This window comes from Leuciscus leuciscus (assembly GCF_965113295.1).
Source record: "Leuciscus leuciscus genome assembly, chromosome: 18".
Taxonomy (NCBI): domain Eukaryota; kingdom Metazoa; phylum Chordata; class Actinopteri; order Cypriniformes; family Leuciscidae; genus Leuciscus; species Leuciscus leuciscus.
The window spans coordinates 17,365,083-17,382,966 of NC_138742.1; the positions used below are offsets into that span (position 1 = coordinate 17,365,083).

At 36.5% G+C, this 17,884-nt stretch overlaps 1 protein-coding gene across 19 annotated transcripts in view; it reads right to left on the minus strand.

Moving 5' to 3' along the window:
* Positions 1–721: 721 nt before the first annotated feature.
* The window catches only part of rap1gapa (RAP1 GTPase activating protein a), a 103,134-nt gene continuing 85,971 nt past the window's right edge, over positions 722–17,884 (minus strand). For 9 of the 19 annotated variants that reach the window (XM_082146418.1, XM_082146414.1, XM_082146425.1 and 6 more), the window contains 11 exons: positions 17,669–17,809; positions 15,779–15,922; positions 12,120–12,197; positions 10,258–10,367; positions 9,260–9,355; positions 8,707–8,823; positions 7,175–7,310; positions 6,941–7,052; positions 6,732–6,835; positions 6,491–6,538; positions 722–5,599 (listed from right to left, as the gene is read on the minus strand). In XM_082146418.1, coding sequence (XP_082002544.1) covers positions 6,530–6,538; positions 6,732–6,835; positions 6,941–7,052; positions 7,175–7,310; positions 8,707–8,823; positions 9,260–9,355; positions 10,258–10,367; positions 12,120–12,197; positions 15,779–15,922; positions 17,669–17,809 — 1,047 coding nt within the window. In that variant the 3' untranslated portion in view covers positions 722–5,599; positions 6,491–6,529. The remainder of the gene's footprint in view (positions 5,600–6,490; positions 6,539–6,731; positions 6,836–6,940; positions 7,053–7,174; positions 7,311–8,706; positions 8,824–9,259; positions 9,356–10,257; positions 10,368–12,119; positions 12,198–15,778; positions 15,923–17,668; positions 17,810–17,884) is intronic. The other 10 variants (XM_082146422.1, XM_082146423.1, XM_082146430.1 and 7 more) reach the window with 9 other exon arrangements.

Consider the following 17,884-nt stretch of genomic DNA (forward strand, 5'->3'; position numbering starts at 1 on the left):
CAATGAGAAATGTTTAATTTTACAATCTATAGCTTCAGTTAAAAACTAGTATATGAAACATATAAGTTAAAATACATTAATGACTCGTTATAATGTAGTACAAACGTCTTCTGTAATAAAGTGATTTTGTATGATTTGTAACCAGGCACTAAAGCGATTACCCATAAAATGTGCTTTGAACCAATCGGATTGCTTGGGTCCTAAGCTCGGACTCATCTCTTCAGTAGGACTCATTTGTTCACCACACCGGCATAAGCCCTTTCCATCATGGAATATAGTTTTTATTTTATATCTTTTAGAAATGACCACGTTTTGCATCATGTGAATATTGCCCTCTGCTGGTGTGGAGAATGTATTTACATTTTTTTAAAAAAAAAGTCATTTACAGACAGTGACTAGGTAATTTAACATATTTATAGCATTATAAATGTGTATTCAATAAAAAAAAAATATGGAAAACTTTACTAGATTTGCGATGTTGAGAACTGTGGAAACAGTCTGTGAAAAGGGTCCATTGACAAAACACACCCATTGCATTTCAAGCTTAGTAAGAATCACATACAGTACTTCACACATATATGGTCACATGCATAAATTAATTCCTCATACTTGTGCTTTAATACTATAATCTATATGGGTATGCTTTTAAAAGAAAACAGAAAAGCACTGATGTATATCTCAAGTCATTCAGCTATGCCAAATTGGAAATCAGACAAGCATGTTCAATGAAATATCACACTCAAGTTTATTTGTTTCAGATTTTCTGGGCAGTATGTACAAAAAAAGCAGTATTTACAATGATGATTGCACAGGAAAAGGTCACAGAAGCAGCAGCTCAAAGGAAAGCATAACAATGTCTAAAAATTCATACCCTGTCATCAGCATGGATTTTGTGCTGCGTCTCTTTTATTTCCCCAGACAAATATGACTTCTGCACAGGAACAGCAAATTACAGTCATATACATGGACACTGCAAATAAATGGTAGAATCATGTCTCACCACAAGGGGGCACAGAAGCCCTGCGCAGAGCAAACAAAAGCAGACTAAAACATATTTCAAAAATATTTGTTTTTTATTGATACACAACTGTTCCAAAAAGGGGTTTTAGTTATAGTGTTAGCTATTCTTTGTAGTTGTTGTGATGGTGTCCAGCCTTTTAGCCCAATATTGGCTGTGTCTGACTCTGAAACCTCAGCTGCCTAGTCAATCAAAGACTTGACAGGCATAATGAATCTGCTTTCATATAGGCTTCCAAGGCACCTTAATGTCATTTAATTATATATATATAGGTTTGTGGAGTATTGTTGGCAAAAAGTACACATCTGTACTGCCTTCAAAATCAACAAACTGATGGCAGCTTAGACAAAATATTGCACAAATATTGGATTTGGATGTACCTTTTTCCCTTTCTTACCTTAGTATATTGCCTGCAACTCAGTTATCAGGTTTCAGACAGAGCCAATGTCTGAAGGTGATGATACACAGGGCAACTTTTTGAGCAATGTTGCTGGGAAATCTCGCCTAGCGATTGTTGCTTGGGCACTTTCCCATTGAAAATGGGCAATAAATATATATCTGGATAATTTAGATCGGTCGTGGGCCCTGTGTCTCATCTGGTTGCCCGTTGACGGCAACATTGCCCAGCAACATTGCCCAAAAAGTTGCCCTGTGTATCATCACCTTGAGTATGCCATCAGGACGGATCAATTATGGGAAATGTATAAAACAAACATGGATCAGTAATGGCGACTACATTTCATCTTAATGGTGTAGGACGAGGGGCGGTATAAAAGCAGTTTAATGGAAGCCAGTAAGGCCAATCATTTATCAGAAATAGATTACAAAATATTCTGCTAAGCTTTCCCCTTCATATATTTTGACACTTAGAGTAAGGCAACTCCAAACCACTCTGTCATATTTAGGCTCCATTCAATGCTTTTTGCCTTCAACAGAAAGAGCAAACATCACATTGACTGATTTTTGGCATTAATGATTGGTTTATAGATTAGCAACAGCACATTTGTTTAACTCACAAGTCTTGTTTAGACTTTTTAAAAGAGGACTGGCACCTTGGCACACAGCTCAAACATTAAACCATCTGTATGTTCAAGCGCAAAGCAAAGAATAGACAGTTTGAATTGAGTCAACATAAAGTAAGAATCTCCACTAGGGATTTTTATACAGTTCGGAAAAAATTGAGAGAAGAGTCACCATAAGGAATGCCGCACTGAAGATGAAACTCAAGACATCGCAGCTTTTTATTTATCACAAGCTGCTTATGTGGCAAACAGATAAACAATCAACATGTCGAACTGGTGCATCAAAGCTGAGCATAAACCATGACATACACTACAGTTAGTCCTGCTTGGTCAGCTGGTCAGAAAGCTGAGCTGAATTAGTGTGTTAGCTCACTGTTGTTGTAACACTGACATGGCTGAATTTATTATCTGTTTGAGGGTAAGGTAAGGCATCTGCAATGTATCATGTAATACAGTGCTATGCATAAGTTTACACACCCATGCTAAAGTTGACTAAAAAGAGGAATAAAAAATTATCTTTTGGAAATTGAACTTAATGCCTTAATTAAAAAAATTTGGAAAAATCCAACCTTTAAGGACACCAATTTTCTTTGTGAATGAATAATGTATCGTAAATAAATAAATGTTCTTCCTTAAAATACAGGGTGCATATTTTAAGGAATTAAAATAGCCCCACATCATCACATAGCCTTGACCATACCTAGAGATTGGCATGGAGTACTTTCCATAAGATCATCTCTCAATGGAAATAAACCAGCTATTAGGCTAATTGAAATAAAACCATGCCAATCTCTAGGTATGGTGAAGGCTATGTGATGATGTGGGGCTATTTTAATTACAAAGGCCAAGGGAACTTTATCAGGATGCATAGTATCCTGGATCTATGAAGTAACTGGCCTTTAAAAATAAAAATCTGCCTGCCTCTATGGGAATTTAACATAGGGGTGTCCAGACTTATGCACCCTGTATTTTAAATTGGTAAATTGGTGTCCTTAAAGGTTGGATTTTTCCTAATTTTTTTAATTAAGGCATTAAGTTCAATTTCCAAAAGATGATTTTTTATTCCTCTTTTTAGTCAACTTTAGCATGGGTGTCTAAACTTATGCATAGCACTGTATATTCAGAGGGTGTCTCTCACACTTCACCAAAATTTCATGTTTTGATAATAATCAAATGTGAATATGTTATTTGACTCACACTCATTAAATGCCCCATTTCTCCATGCACAAGTGATAATGGCAGATAGACACATTATTTAAGAGTAACAGCACTTTTCAGTTTCTGACATATGAGAAAATCTCACCAATAATTATGTGCTATATAAATAAAAGAGCTATGGGTGCACATTACTGAGAATCAGTACCATATCAGTTTTTGGCTGATATTAGAATTTTTAAATATCAGTACTGGCCAATATTGGATGTATAATTGTTTTATTGGATGTATACTGTAATTTGTATAATTGATTTTTTCCTTTATTTGTACATTTAGATTACCTTTGTCATGTAATGCTCACTTAAAGTGCCCCTATTATGGATTTTTTTAAATGACCTTTCATGTAGTGTGTAACATAGCTGAGTAAAATAACTGAATGAAAACATCCTGGAAAGTTTTTAATCTGAAAGTGCACTCTATATAAAGTCTCTCAAAAGTAAGAGTCGACTCTGAGTCAATTAAATGAATCGTTTTTCAAACGAATCCGAAGCCGTTTCGTTGTGACGTCAAGACGAAACATTAGTATATTGTCCGCCCACTTAATGAGCGCGCAGACACCAGGGAAAACTTGAGCCTCAAACACTGCAGCTGATTCCTGTGGATACTGGATAGCATCATGTCGAGAAGACGCTGTGCTCTACAATGTGAAGGTTAAGCCAGTTTTTTTTCACTGCCCAAGGACGAGCATGTGAAGTGGTTAAAATTCATCTTTACCACGATACCACAGAAGTATAATCCTAAACTTTTGCTGTGTTCCCTTTATTTTACTGACGACTGCTTTTCAAATCTCAGTTTGTATGCACTAATGTATGCACTGTTATTGATACAGTTCCCACATGTTCACTGCAATAAATTAGAAAAATACTCTGTAAATAAATACGTTTAAGTAAAATAATTGGTTTGTTGATGGACATACACTTGTTAATGCTGCTGGTGAGGAATTATAGTTGCAACATCTCATAATGTACCTCAGACTGAGTAGTGTATCACTGAGAAACGTCCTGCTCGAGTCGTCCTTGTGTTGGAGGTTCGGGTTGAATTACTAGTTCTTCCTATGTTTCATCATCGGACTCGCGCTCGGATTGCTATGGTAAAACCGACGTCATTGTTCATTACTGTCTTTAGTTTACGGTGTAGAATCGCTGGGCGTTTTTGTTTTCGATACACGCGCTGTACGCAGTAAACCAATCACAAAAGACTGAGCCGTCTGGCCAATCAGAGCAGAGTAGCTCGCGGAAAGGAGGGATTTAGAGAGACTGATTAATCTGTTGAGTAGTTTGAGAATCATTGAAAAATGTGGTGATGTGCAAATGACCTTTGATGCATGTAAACCTGTTGTAGGAGACTCCAAAACAACATTAGGAAACTTTAAAATAGCATAATAGGGGCACTTTAAAATTAATCTTTAAAATATCAAATTTTATACTGTTCATTCTAATGCTGTGATACCTTACTTAGTAGCATTTAAAAAGTTACATTTTATTTTTATTTGTTGTTTCTTTACAAATAAGTATAGCATTTTAATATCTGTCATAACATGAAAATAATTAGCAGCTTATCAGATATATTTCTAATATCGGTGCACCCCTACTCAAAATACTATGCAATGACTGAACTGAAATTCACAACACAGCTTTTTTTATTAGTTTAAAAACTTTTTGAGTGGAGTTACTCTTAAATAATGTCAAAAGATGTATTGCACAGCTGTTATAAACATTAGATCAAGGGGTTTTACACCTGAAATCTGACTGAAAGAACATCAATAATATCAGAATATGAGAAATGACCCTGTCCCAAATAGTGCATTTGATGTGTACTGTACTTGCAGATGTGCGATGACCGTATCAAGTCCCATTTGTCATTTTAGGTTTCAGAGGAATGCTCTAAGCACCCTGTTGCACAGCCCACCATTTGGGACAGGGCTGAAAATGCTTTCATCGTGCAAGCAGGTAAAATGTCCTTGAGGAGAAAAACTTCACAGAACTGAATTTTAGCACAGTGTTAGGACTTCAAACAACCTGCTAGTTTAGCCACTCATCCGCACAATGACATGTCATTAGACACTGCTACAGAGGAGGTTCTCATTAATTTACTGATGTACTCACAAGGGGGTTAAGGACAAGCCTGAAGGAGGGCTAGTGCACAGTTTCTGGCTGCATATCCAACTCCTTCCTGTTTCTAGTCAAGTCTGCGAGGGTAGTGAGTGTCCTGATGGAGGCATGGTCACATGATCATGGTTCCGGGCCATGCATGTTGTCACTCATGCAGCCGACTGGTGTCATCGTCCTCTTCATCAAGTAACCCGAGCTCTCCTTGTCTCTCTAAGGTGTTTCTAATGGAAATGCTGTTCAAACAATATGCTGTGAGACAATAATCAGGCCACTGACACCGCTTTTCCACCGCTGGGCCGAACTGTTCTAAGAACAGTAAGGAACGGTTCTAGTTTTCTATTTTAATATATAAAAAATAGAGATTTTCAAGCAGATTTTTAAAGCAGAAACTGTGATACATTTTTATTTGATGGATTTTAATTTGGATTTGATTTGATAGCATTTATTTAAAACAGAAATGCACTGTTTACTATAATTGTACTGTATACTATTAATTATAAATGCATTGCAATGAGATAAATGAGTTTCCTTCTTCTGCTGAACACAAAAGAAGATATTTTGAAGAATGTCTGTAATCAAACAGTTCCATAAGTCAATGGCTACCGTCAACTGTCTGGTTACCAACATTCTTCAAAATATCTTCTTTTTAGTTCAACAGAAGAAAGAAACTCATACAGGTTTGGAACAACTTGAGGGTGAGTAAGTAATGACAAATTTTTCATTTTTGGGTGAACTATCCCTTTAACCTAATCTCATTTAGTAAATTATTGATTACCTAATAATGAATCTCAGTCATAAATTTACTGATTAATTAATTTTGTTTCCATATTAGTTAATAGTAGTAGATGAAGTGTTAATGTAGTACTACTCATTTATCATGCATAGTTACCAATTAATGATGGACGATTATCTAAAGTGTTAACAGAAAAAGTTATGTGGTCTATCTGTAAGTGTCCTGAAATTTGTTCTTTCATTTAGCCTTACAAAAAACATAATCCATATGTAAATGACCCAACATATGCATCAATATTCATAACTTACATAACTTTAGTCTTAATAATATAATATAGGCAATACAAAAGACCAGCCTGTGATATTCAGTTTAGAATAACAGTTTATCTAACCTGTTGATGGATGTCCATGAGGCAGTCAAGCAGGAGAGGCTAGCAGTTCTGCACAGACAGTCACAGAGTTACCACTTACACAGACAGAAATAAAGAATGGCAAAGTACATTCACTTGCCCAAAACTTGACTAAAGAAGCTGTCATTCTTTATGTGCAAACTGCATGCATTTACACACTTAAATCTGCATGCAGATACAACACTTAAATTCAGCATCTTTAGACTAGGCTAGCAAGACTCACCGATGTGGATTTGGGGTCATGCGGTCGCTCAAGTTTGATGCGAATGTCTGTACGGTTCTGCTCCTGGTTTCTTCCACCATCCTGCTGTTGAGTTTTGCCAGGGGCTGGAAAAATAATACATTTATTATATAGAAAGACACACAAACACTACACTGCTACACAAATATATTGTGTGAATGAAACTCTTTTGTACAGCTTGTTTCTCTCACCAGGAGAGCTCCCCCTACTGGTTGTACTGGTAGTGCTCATGTTGTCCTCAAGCCATGTGCTGTATGTCAATGAGTCTCGTTTATGAGGAGTATCTGCTGATGACAGACTCTCCTGAATGGAACAAATTCAACAAATTTCTCGAGACATACTTACAATACATATGAAGTTTGTTTAAGTGTTTCTAGAGATGTTTATTACTTGTAATGCATTATCAATTAATGTGCTGTTCTCACCATGCCGGTGTCATAGTCCTCTGTAGCTTCTGTTTCGTTCTCCTCTACCACACTAGCAAAGCTGCTGGCATTAGAGGAGGAGCGGGACAGGTCATGAGCCTCAGGAATGGACGGAGCCCGGCAGTAAATGCTTGAACTGCACACACATACATACAAACAAATAAAAACATGCTCTTAATGTATTCACTCATAACAAGCATGAAACTTCCATAGTTCTTGCTGTCAGATCACTTACATCCCTCAAAATGCACAACCTACCAAGCACCAAATGTGAGTAAAAGCTGACTTTGGTAAGTAAAGAAAACTGAATACTGTTAAATGCAATGGAAAGTGTAATAATAATAGAGTGTTTCTTCCACTGTGGGCCATTTTGGCCTTATGGAAATTTTCACACTCTCACTAGTTTAGTTTGATGTCCAACAGTGGACAATTTTAACAGTGTTCATTAACATTTCCACAACATCTCAAATTACAGAAGTGATGAAGTTAGCTAGCCAAATACACACAATTAAATACTATTTTTCACTTTTGCATAATAAAAAAATAATAAAAATTCAAGCTTGTTTGGACACAATTATTTTATTTTTTTGGTGTAAATATTATGCTTATTTACAAGTTCATCATTTTTATTTTGGGGGTCTATTTACATCAAAAACATAATTTTTTGCATACCGTACATTGCTGCAGAGCCTCTTTTCACCCTCTACCTGAAATGCTCTGTTTTAGTCCCTGCCTCTTTAAAGCTTGCTTTTCTGAAAAAAAGCCCAGTCTGCTCTGATTGGTCAGCAGGCCTAGTCTGTTGTGATTAGTCAACCACTTAAGGGGCGGTCAAACTGCACTATTCGTTCAACTGACTTCCATTCAAACGCATGCGAATGCGTCAGACCGGAAACGCAAGCTAATGCAAAAATGGTCGCATTTCGCTGCGTTCCAAAGTTCACGTTTGGTGAGCTCTGACCTGCGAATTCGCATCACGTGAAGATCAGTAGAAGATCGATACGTCACGTGGCTGAATACATATTTATTTATTTTTTTTCAGTAAAGTCAAATTGATATTTTTTACATTTTGAGTGTATTCCTATTGGTTATATGTTGAATTCATGTTAATTAAAAAGACGCTGCAGAGTGTGACGTCATATGACGACCGTTGCAGTGTCCGAAGAAATTTTGCAGGCTCAAAATCTAGTGTGGCCGCGGCTTTATGGCATGTGTCGGAAATGTAATGCCCCATCACCATAATCGAATTTCTGCTTCTGAGGCTTCATGAGCAGCTGTGAAAAGCATTATATAGTATCTATGACATCTATATTCAAAGTCCTCGCAGAAAAAAAAAAAAAAAAAAAAAAAAAATCACAAATAGCTATATTTCACACTAATGGAAAGGCAAAATAAAAAAGAATAAAAGTTGTACTCTTCATATAACAAAAAGCTGAAATCAACCCCTGAGACGTAAAAATATGGTTTAAGGCAAATTCATAGTCTGATCCTCACTGATAAATGTGAGCAAATCATATAATCACTTTTCACTTTACCTGTTCTTAGTGATGAGGACCTCAGGAGAGCTCTGATTGGAGGAGTTTTCAGACTTGGGTTCCTGGGAGGCGTGGCCACTGTCAGGAGTCTTCTGTGTGTTGGGGGAGCTCTCCCTACTAACGCACACACACACACTGACCGTTAGAGGGCAGCATAAGCATTATGTTTGCAAATCTACAAGTCAACCATGAGGTGAAGGAATCCAAGCTCAACTGCAGTCAACTAAAAATTAGGTTTGGTTAGATACAACAATACATGCTGTTTCACATCACTACACTGAAACACATGAGTTCAGAGCAACATCATTCAAGGGGCCTGTAAGTATCAAAGCACATTTGACAAAGGCCAGCTCATGCAAAATCCGTACAACAGACATTTGATTGGCTGAAAAATGAGCAGACCACCAATCAGCTAGCATAGATTTTGCATGTGCGACCAGTTGAATGTGCTTAAGGCCATAATTCATAGCATTTCAGATGCATTTCTATGGCCAGGTAAGGTAAGCAGCTAGTCTATGGTTAAAGAGGTGGTATTCTATGGTAGCATTTATACTTGGAGGGATCCACGATGAGCCTCCCATTCTTGAGAGTGACGCTGGGTAGAGAGAGACAGAGCACTGTCCTGTCCTCTGACAACAGAGCGGCAATTCTTCACCAAACACATAAACACACATAAAAGGAAGGAGTTCAGTGTAATATTATGCTTTATGTTCTGCCTCTTTTTGTATCAAATGTAATTTTCTCAAAAAGAGGTAAATATATATCTTAAAAGTATTGTTTATAATTTGCATGTACATGTGCATGATCAATAAATGATGAAGATTGTTGGAACATTTCGATTCTGTCAGTACTGACAATTTCATCAACCAGCTTAATAACTCTCTTTAACTGGCCCAAGCCATCAAGTCATTCTTTTTGTTGAGTCCTGCTCTCGCCAAAACGCACACAAACTCTATCATTCAAAAGTTTGGGGTCGGTAAGATTTAAAAATATATATATTTGAAAGTCTCTTATGCTCACCAAGTCTTCATTTATTTGATAAAAAATAAATAAATAAAAATAAAAACAGTAATATTGTAAATATAAATTGTAATGAAATGTAATTTATTCCTGTGATGACAAAACTGAATTTTCAGCAGCCATTGCTGCAGTCTTCAGTCACATGATGTTTCAGAAATCAATCTAATATGCTGTTTCGATGCTCAGGAAACATTTCTTATTATTATCAATGTTGAAACAGCTGTGCCTTAATATTTCTGTGGAAACCATGATACTTTTTTTCAGGATTCTGTTTTTGGTAACATTACAAATGTCTTTGCTGTCACTTTTGACCAATTTAATGCATCCTTGTTGAATAAAAGTATTAATTTCTTTGAAAACCAAACTTTCAAATGGTAGTGTGTGCACGAATTTCACAGAAGACCTTTCTTCTGCAAGCAGGTGTATGCACAAGGGTCACTAGGTCTTGAAACCAGTACTGTCTGAATCTGTGATACTATAATGCTCCACAATTGCAGCTCCAGAAGTTCAGAAGTGTTCTCATCCTCTTACCTTTTCTCCTGGACCTCCTGGATATTCTCAATGCCGATAGCGCTGCTACGTCGAGAGTTGAAGGGTCCTGACTTTTTCCTAGTTGGGCTTTTTCCAGGAATGATCAAAGACTGTGGGAGGGAACAAGAAGTTCAGTGAGCCGAGGATTCAAACATAGATATCACCTTCACACTGATGGCCACCATGTGGTCTCAAAGGAAACTTTAAAGATATTACATCCTGTATAGGACAGGTCTATTTTATACCACTTGCAACTGTGGTCTGTAATTTCTTATATCGTCCAGTCTTTGTGAGAACAAAATACACTGTTTCGTAGTTTGACTGGCAGGGTGGATGTGAAGTGTGTGCTTGAGGGTTTGGAGATGAAAGATGGGAGCAGGATCTCCTGAGCTTCACTGGACGGCTGTGTTCTCGCTGGGGACACTTTGTTCTCTTCAAGCTTGAGCGCTGGGATTTTACAGCTACTGCTTTATGACTTCAAATGAAAGGCCTTCAAAAAAGGCTTTTATCTAAAATGGCTTCAAAGGCTTCGGAAAGACTCTGTTGCCCTTTTCTTTTGTGTTTCTACACTATTAGCTCGCAAAGAGTGTACAATTATCAGACGAGGGGATAGAAATACACCAAATAGTACACAACACCACATGACAAGAAGTGACATTGGACATTCAAACATACAGTAGCAGAGCAATGCATGACACACAGGAAGTGATGCTGAAAGGGGAGCTTGAAGAAACACTGAAATAATGCTGCTAAATGTAGATGAATCTAGATGTACATGGGTCATTATAAAGAACAGTGCTAATGGATATAAAAATGTGCAAAATGACTCTCTGACTGAACAATGCTTACAGTAGGATATGGTGTGTTTACAAAGACTGGATTATGTGGCATGAAGATCTGCATGGAACAACTGTTAAAATGATGGATGCACGATATAGCAGGTCCATATCAGTTATTGGCCGATATTAAAGATAATTTTATTTATTGTTATTGGCTGATATTGGGTATTTATTTGTGAATGCTCATTTCCTCTTCTTTTACAATTAGATGAACTTTTTCATAATGTAAAGCTCACCTAAACCTCTAAATAATAATTAATTAGTTAATAATAATCAATTTAACAATGTAAATGTAATACTTAGCAAATCTCAAAATTAATATACATTTTTCATAATTTTATGATGCTTCACTTGTAGCTTTTAAAATGATAGATTTTACTATTTTTATTTATTCAGACAAAATAGTATAGAATTTTAATATCGACATTTATCGGTAATCTGCCATAAAAAAAATGATTATATAGAATATTATTGGTTATTGGTATCTGCCATCATTTATTGTTGCAACAAATTAAAAATGAAATAAATAACTTAAATTAAATAACAATAAATTAAAACGAAAAAGATGTCATTATAATGTTAGATGTAGACTTGTAGATGTAGTCAAGTTAAATGCCTTATTCAATAAGAAACATAGGTGTGTTGCTGTGCACACACTGGTGTCATTTGTTGCTGACAAAACATTGAAAATATGTATTTCCAGACAATTTCCAGCTGACAAACAAAAAATCTCACTTATTATAGTTAGTACTAAAAAATGTAAACAGTGCAAACAATTAATCTGAATGCGCATCTATCCCTCAAATCCTCGTCTTTATTTGAGTAAAATTGAATTTGGCATCAGCCCTGACTATGAAGTTCCATAATCCTATTTTTATATTGTTAGGATGAGTGCATTGAGAACAGAGAGTTAAAGGGCTCTCGCTGACTGTATCAGCAGCTGTATGGTGTAAAAGTGATGTTTAGGTCATGCAGTGAGAACGAATGATGCAGAGGAGAGAGGAGTGAGAGTTATACATGAACCTCTTCTATGGTTCCTATTCCTATGGCACTGCCACGCCGTCCATATTTACTGGGACTTTTGCCTGGGACAAGCAATGACTGCACAGAGCCCACAGAGAAAGAGAGAAAGAGAACGAGAGAAATTATGAGTCCATGCAGCAGGTTATGTGTTATACAAACAAAGTAGGCTACAGACATCTGTTAGAGGGAGCATGAACAGGAAGAAAAAAGCTGTCATAAGCACAACAGAGGTAGCCACATGAGGAGAAAAGGGCCGGAGGAACTTCAGCAGGTCCCGGGACCTGTGAAGTACAAGAAAGCAAAAGTAGTAGCACACAGCACACCATTGGAGACAACGGGACAGTTGACATTTTAACACGGTTTAACAGTTAGTCAGGTTAACATTATTGGAACAGGTTAAGTCAGACGACAAAACTCATACACATCATACTGTTAAATAAACATTAATGCAATGTTATTTGTAACTGAGCTCTATTTAATTTGACAGTTGCTATACAGTTTGTTACATTGTTATTAATTTTGCATATTGTTGGATTAATGCACGCAGCAGCTCCATTTGGATTTTGAGGACGTTTCTATTTACAATAAAATAAATGTGTACGAAAAATTTAAATAAAAGTAAAAAAAAGAATAAATAAATAAATAAAAAGATAATTTACAACACTGTCAATTTTACTATCCATAATTCGTGTTTATGTTATTAATTTTGATATTGGTGGATTTATGCACTTTTCAGTATCGGTGTGATTGTAAGCATGTTTTTATTGACTTGGTTATGATAGATCATTTTGGTATGTGTTGGGGTGTCACTTGATGTCCAATGGACATATACTTTAATATATTGTCCTGAAGCAAAACCAGTTGAGAACGGTCACAGGAACCTTAATGGGGTCCCCTCATCGACGGCCCTGGCTGTTATAACATAATCACCATAGGGGGATGAATCACTTTACGCAATTTCTAATTTTCACCTCTGAGCTTTGGGATTGAAGTCCCCATAGTCAAAATATGGTCTATATTCTTCATTGCGTAACCTGCTGTGAAGGTCAAAAAAGTTCATTTGACTGACGTGGCATATGATAGTGCTATAAATAACAGAAACATTAACTGTGACAAAGGCATGGCTCAGTAACTCTGAAGTCTGTTCCAGCGTGAGTCCCTCTGGGGAAAGATTTCACTAGGCTCATATGAGTTTTGCTTACGAGGGGCACTGGCATGACTTAGCATGGCCTTCAGTGTGTGATAGTCCCCAGGGCAAGGAGCAGCACCATAAGAGCCACTGCACTTGATGGAGCAAGAGCTGGATGGCCGAAGAACGCCGTCTCTGCACTTATCCTGTGCGATAACCATACTTACCGACAGCACACCTGCATATTAAAACATTAGCACAGCAGAATCCATTCAACATACACACACACATATAATCCTCTTTGCAGGTCCTTATGTGGTGCTGATGTGCGGCTGATCCTGTGGGGGATGTAATAGGTCAAAACATTCACAACTGTCTTTATACTAACATTGCTGGCAGGCCGCCTTATCCTACATCTAGATCAGATAATATTCATTCCTGAGAGACACTGGAAGGAAAATAACAAAATAAAAATCTCACATGACCCCTTGTAGACTATCTGACAGTATTTCATTCCCTCATGAGCAACATGCAACACATTCATAACTTTATATCATGCACCTCTCAAAGGATCCCATCTCCACCATAACACACAGACACACACCTCCTGTGATGACAGAGCGGTTAAATGAGTTACAGTCTTCTCTGGGGAAAACTCAAATTCAGGTAACATGCTTTTGGGTCAATGACATATTTATACTTAAAAAAATAAAAATAAAAATCTATTTTAAAACATCTGTGCCAAGCTCTCAGAAATGGATTTGTGATGGATTTGAAAAACTTTTCAATTTAATGACTTGAAAAAATGTCATGTGATCCAATCATTATTATTTTCAAGAAGGTTTTTAAATATATATATATTTTCAAGGCAATACTAATATAATTTTTTTTATGAATCTCACAAATTGTTTATTCATAAACATAATACATTTTTAATGGGAGTCACCACGTGACATTTTGCAACCTGAACTAATCTTATCTGATATTTTAAGAGATGTATTGATCTTGACATACAGTCATAAGGGTCTTTAAATTAAATAATAATGAATTAATTAAAATAATGTAACTTTTTTTTATATTAGTAAGTAGTTTTGTTCAAATAAATTCTTATATTACTGTTTAACATTTATATAAATTGCAACATTTCTTTTAAAGGGGTAATGAATTGAAAAAAACAAAACATTTTCCTTGATCTTTTGACATAAGAGGTCATTGTGCTATAAAAAAAAATCAGAGTTTCAGAGATCAAAACTTCCTCATTAAATCCCAAAACAGCTTTTAATTGGAAAAAAACTCCCAAAATGACTCGTTTTGAATTTTGTCACATTATTACATCATCGTGCGACGAAACTCCACCTCTGCAGAAGATCAACGGCTACTTCTACATCATTGCCTCTTTAGCCCCGCCCACCAATTCACACAAGTGGCCTTCTTTGTGATCCCAAGCAAGGATGAACTTTATTTTGTAACACAGTAAAAGTCATCCTGTCAACTATAACTGTGGTAACTCCAAGAACTCACAGTAAACTTAATTTGCCACAACCAAGACCTATAAGCATATGTAATATGCATAAATGTTTCACAGTTGGCTTATGCTTCAACTATGTAGAGATAAACACCTTTCTGTAGTGTTTTCCTTTCAATACAAATATATAATGTAATAAAATATGATACTATCTCACAAATACATAAGGAATAAATATAAATAAAGATGACTAATTACCAAGCTGTAGCCGACAAGTGTCCTTGGTATTTGAGGTGTAGGTCTGTCTTTTAGTGTTTGGTTAAAAACAGGATAGAAAATGTATTATTACTTCTAAATTAGGATGTTTTTTTTTCATGTAAAAATCGGAATAAAAATGCTAACATTATAAGTGGACCTCAAGTTCATGCCCCCTTTAAGTTTTCTTTTCAAGAATTTTATTAAGGCTTTTTTTTTTCATCATGAAAAAATTATCAAGATAATTGTATCACCCTGACATTTTTGACAAAAAATTTTTTTTAATAGAGATTAAAAAACATGCTCATCATAAAATAGGTGTATTGAATATGAATGGCTTTTTAAATGTCTTTTTGAATAAGTTAATGTCATTGACCCTTTTAACTCAGGAAATATTGACTGTTGAGAGCAGCGCACACGAGCAAGGCCAGTGAATTAAGTGATCCTTTCAAGAAACATTCCTGAGGTAAACTCAACGGTAATAAGTGAAAGATTCCAGTGAAATACAGACTGAGAATATCAGTGGCTGTAGAGATGACAAAAAAAAAAAAGAATGATGGGAATGAGGAAAAAAGGGACTCGTGCATGAGGGCAATTATTAAGTTGAGGTTGTTTGATTAATCATGAAACATTTCGCCTTTGTTGTGTTGTTTGTCTTTAGTTAGTTTAGCAACTCAAGCTTAAGTTTCAGTGTAGTCAGGAATTAGTGAAATATGTGTAACCAGGACTGGGTTTTTACCTCATAGTGGAGGGTAGTGAGGGGACTAGCATAGTTTTGCCCTTTGGGAAGCCTGTAGGGGGGTTACTTACTATCCCAGGGGGTTTGGGGGTCTCTGGTGAGAGGTGGTTGATGTTGTTGTGGGTGAAACTGCCGCTGTGACTATTGGAGACTGTGTACTTCCTGATATTGAGGCCCATGGTGTCCAGAGACTGGCTCCTGCTGCGGATCACCCGCTACAGCACAGGGAGAGATGAGGAGGAGACACGGTGAGCAGCGGCAGGTCAGGGTGGGCCAATGGAGTGGGTCTGAAGCCAATCAATCAAGTTGCTAAAACAACTCAAGCAACACCTGAGTGAACCACAGGTGAGGAGAGAGTGCAGTTTTGTCCGTAAAAGAAAAAGCATGTGGCCAGAGAGAAGAAGGATGACATGAAGCCTGAGCACAGGAAGTCATTGAAAGGATGGCTAAGAGCTACCGAAGCTAGCTGTGTAAGAGTGTAAATGGATATCGATTAAACATCACCCGCTAAAGTGCTGCCCGATTTTTAAGGGAAAACTCCCAGAATGCCACAACCACAGAAGAGCTGGAGAACATCCTTTACGCTAATGTGTTTGTCTACAGACAGCTGCTGAAGAAAACTGTGTGAATGAGTGGTTGCGGAAGCAAATAAAATAGGTTAAAAGAGATAATGAAAATGATTTTTGAGAAATCTGATAGATTTTTATGTCTGGATGACCACAATCAATGCGTGAACACCACTGGACACATTCAATTATAAACCCGGCTGTCGAGCACATACAAACAGTCTGTCTATAATGAATTTATAGGCCATTTGAATTTTGGGCAGAGAAAATTCTGTCTTCTTGAATAATAACCTCGGTAACACTTTAGTTTAGGGTCCAATTCTCACTTTTAATTAGCATGCACATTACTAGGATATTGGCTGTTTATTAGTACTTATAAAGCACATATTAATGCCTTATTCTGCATGACCATATTCTACATCCCTTTATGCTACCCAATACCTAAACTTAACAACTACCTTACTAACTAATAATAAGCAGTAATTAGGAGTTTGTTGAGGCAAAAGTAATATAGTTAGTTAATTATAATAACCCTGGTATATAGAGGTTATGGTCACATTTTAGATTAGGGTTCAATTCTCACTATTAACTAAAACAATAAAAAGCATTTCCGTTACTTGAAATAAAATAAATGTTAACTGAAATTAAATAAAATACAAAAAAAATATTTTATTTCAGCTAGTTGCCAAAGCAACATTTCTCATTTTCATTTAGTTTAACTTGATGTACTAAAACTGAAATAAAATAAAAATTATACAAAACTATCCAGACATACGACACAATTTAAAAACTTTACCTAAAATTAAAATGACAACAGAAAATACAAAAAATTGTATTTAAAATATATTTAAAAAATCTCAATGACACTAAAATAACACTACTATATACTAATCACGCATAATTCTACATATTACAGGAAAATATCTGTGTACGATATAATTAATCATGTACTACTGATTAATTTGCAAAGTATTTTAGGAAGCAAAATAGTGTAGAGCCCAAGATAATTCTCATGAGTGTATCTATGTTCAACAATGTGCTAATTGGACTAATTAGTGTAAATTATGGTAATGAGTGATTTAATTTAGGTAGCATTGGATACATCACTTGGCAGCTGGAGTCATAAAGGCGGCACCATCTAAATCCCAAGAGAGAAAAGAAATGCTACGGTTCATTTAGAACAACAGCAGCAAGATCAAAAAAGACAATCTGAACGAACGACTCATCTCACGTCCTTTAAAGAATCATGACTGTAAAACAACCAGAATACACCACGTCCACCATTCACACACAAGCAACAGTAATGCTTCACAAACATCCCCATCCTCCTCTATTCTGGATGTACAGTAAGTGACCTCACAGAGACCCCCAGAGCCCGGTGTCCTCGTGGATTACCTTGAAAGATTCAAAGAAGCCCCCACCCCCTCCTCCTCCATTCTCCAGTTTGTCCTCCTCTCCTCCCAACCCCATCATGGCCTGACTGTTGATGTGCAGCTCCTCATACAGCGTCTCCAGCAGGGCAGACCGGGTGCGCTCCTAGGAACAAACAGGGTTATTGTATTTGAATATAAATAGTAAAAGAATGTTAGATGAGGCAGTATGCATTTGTTT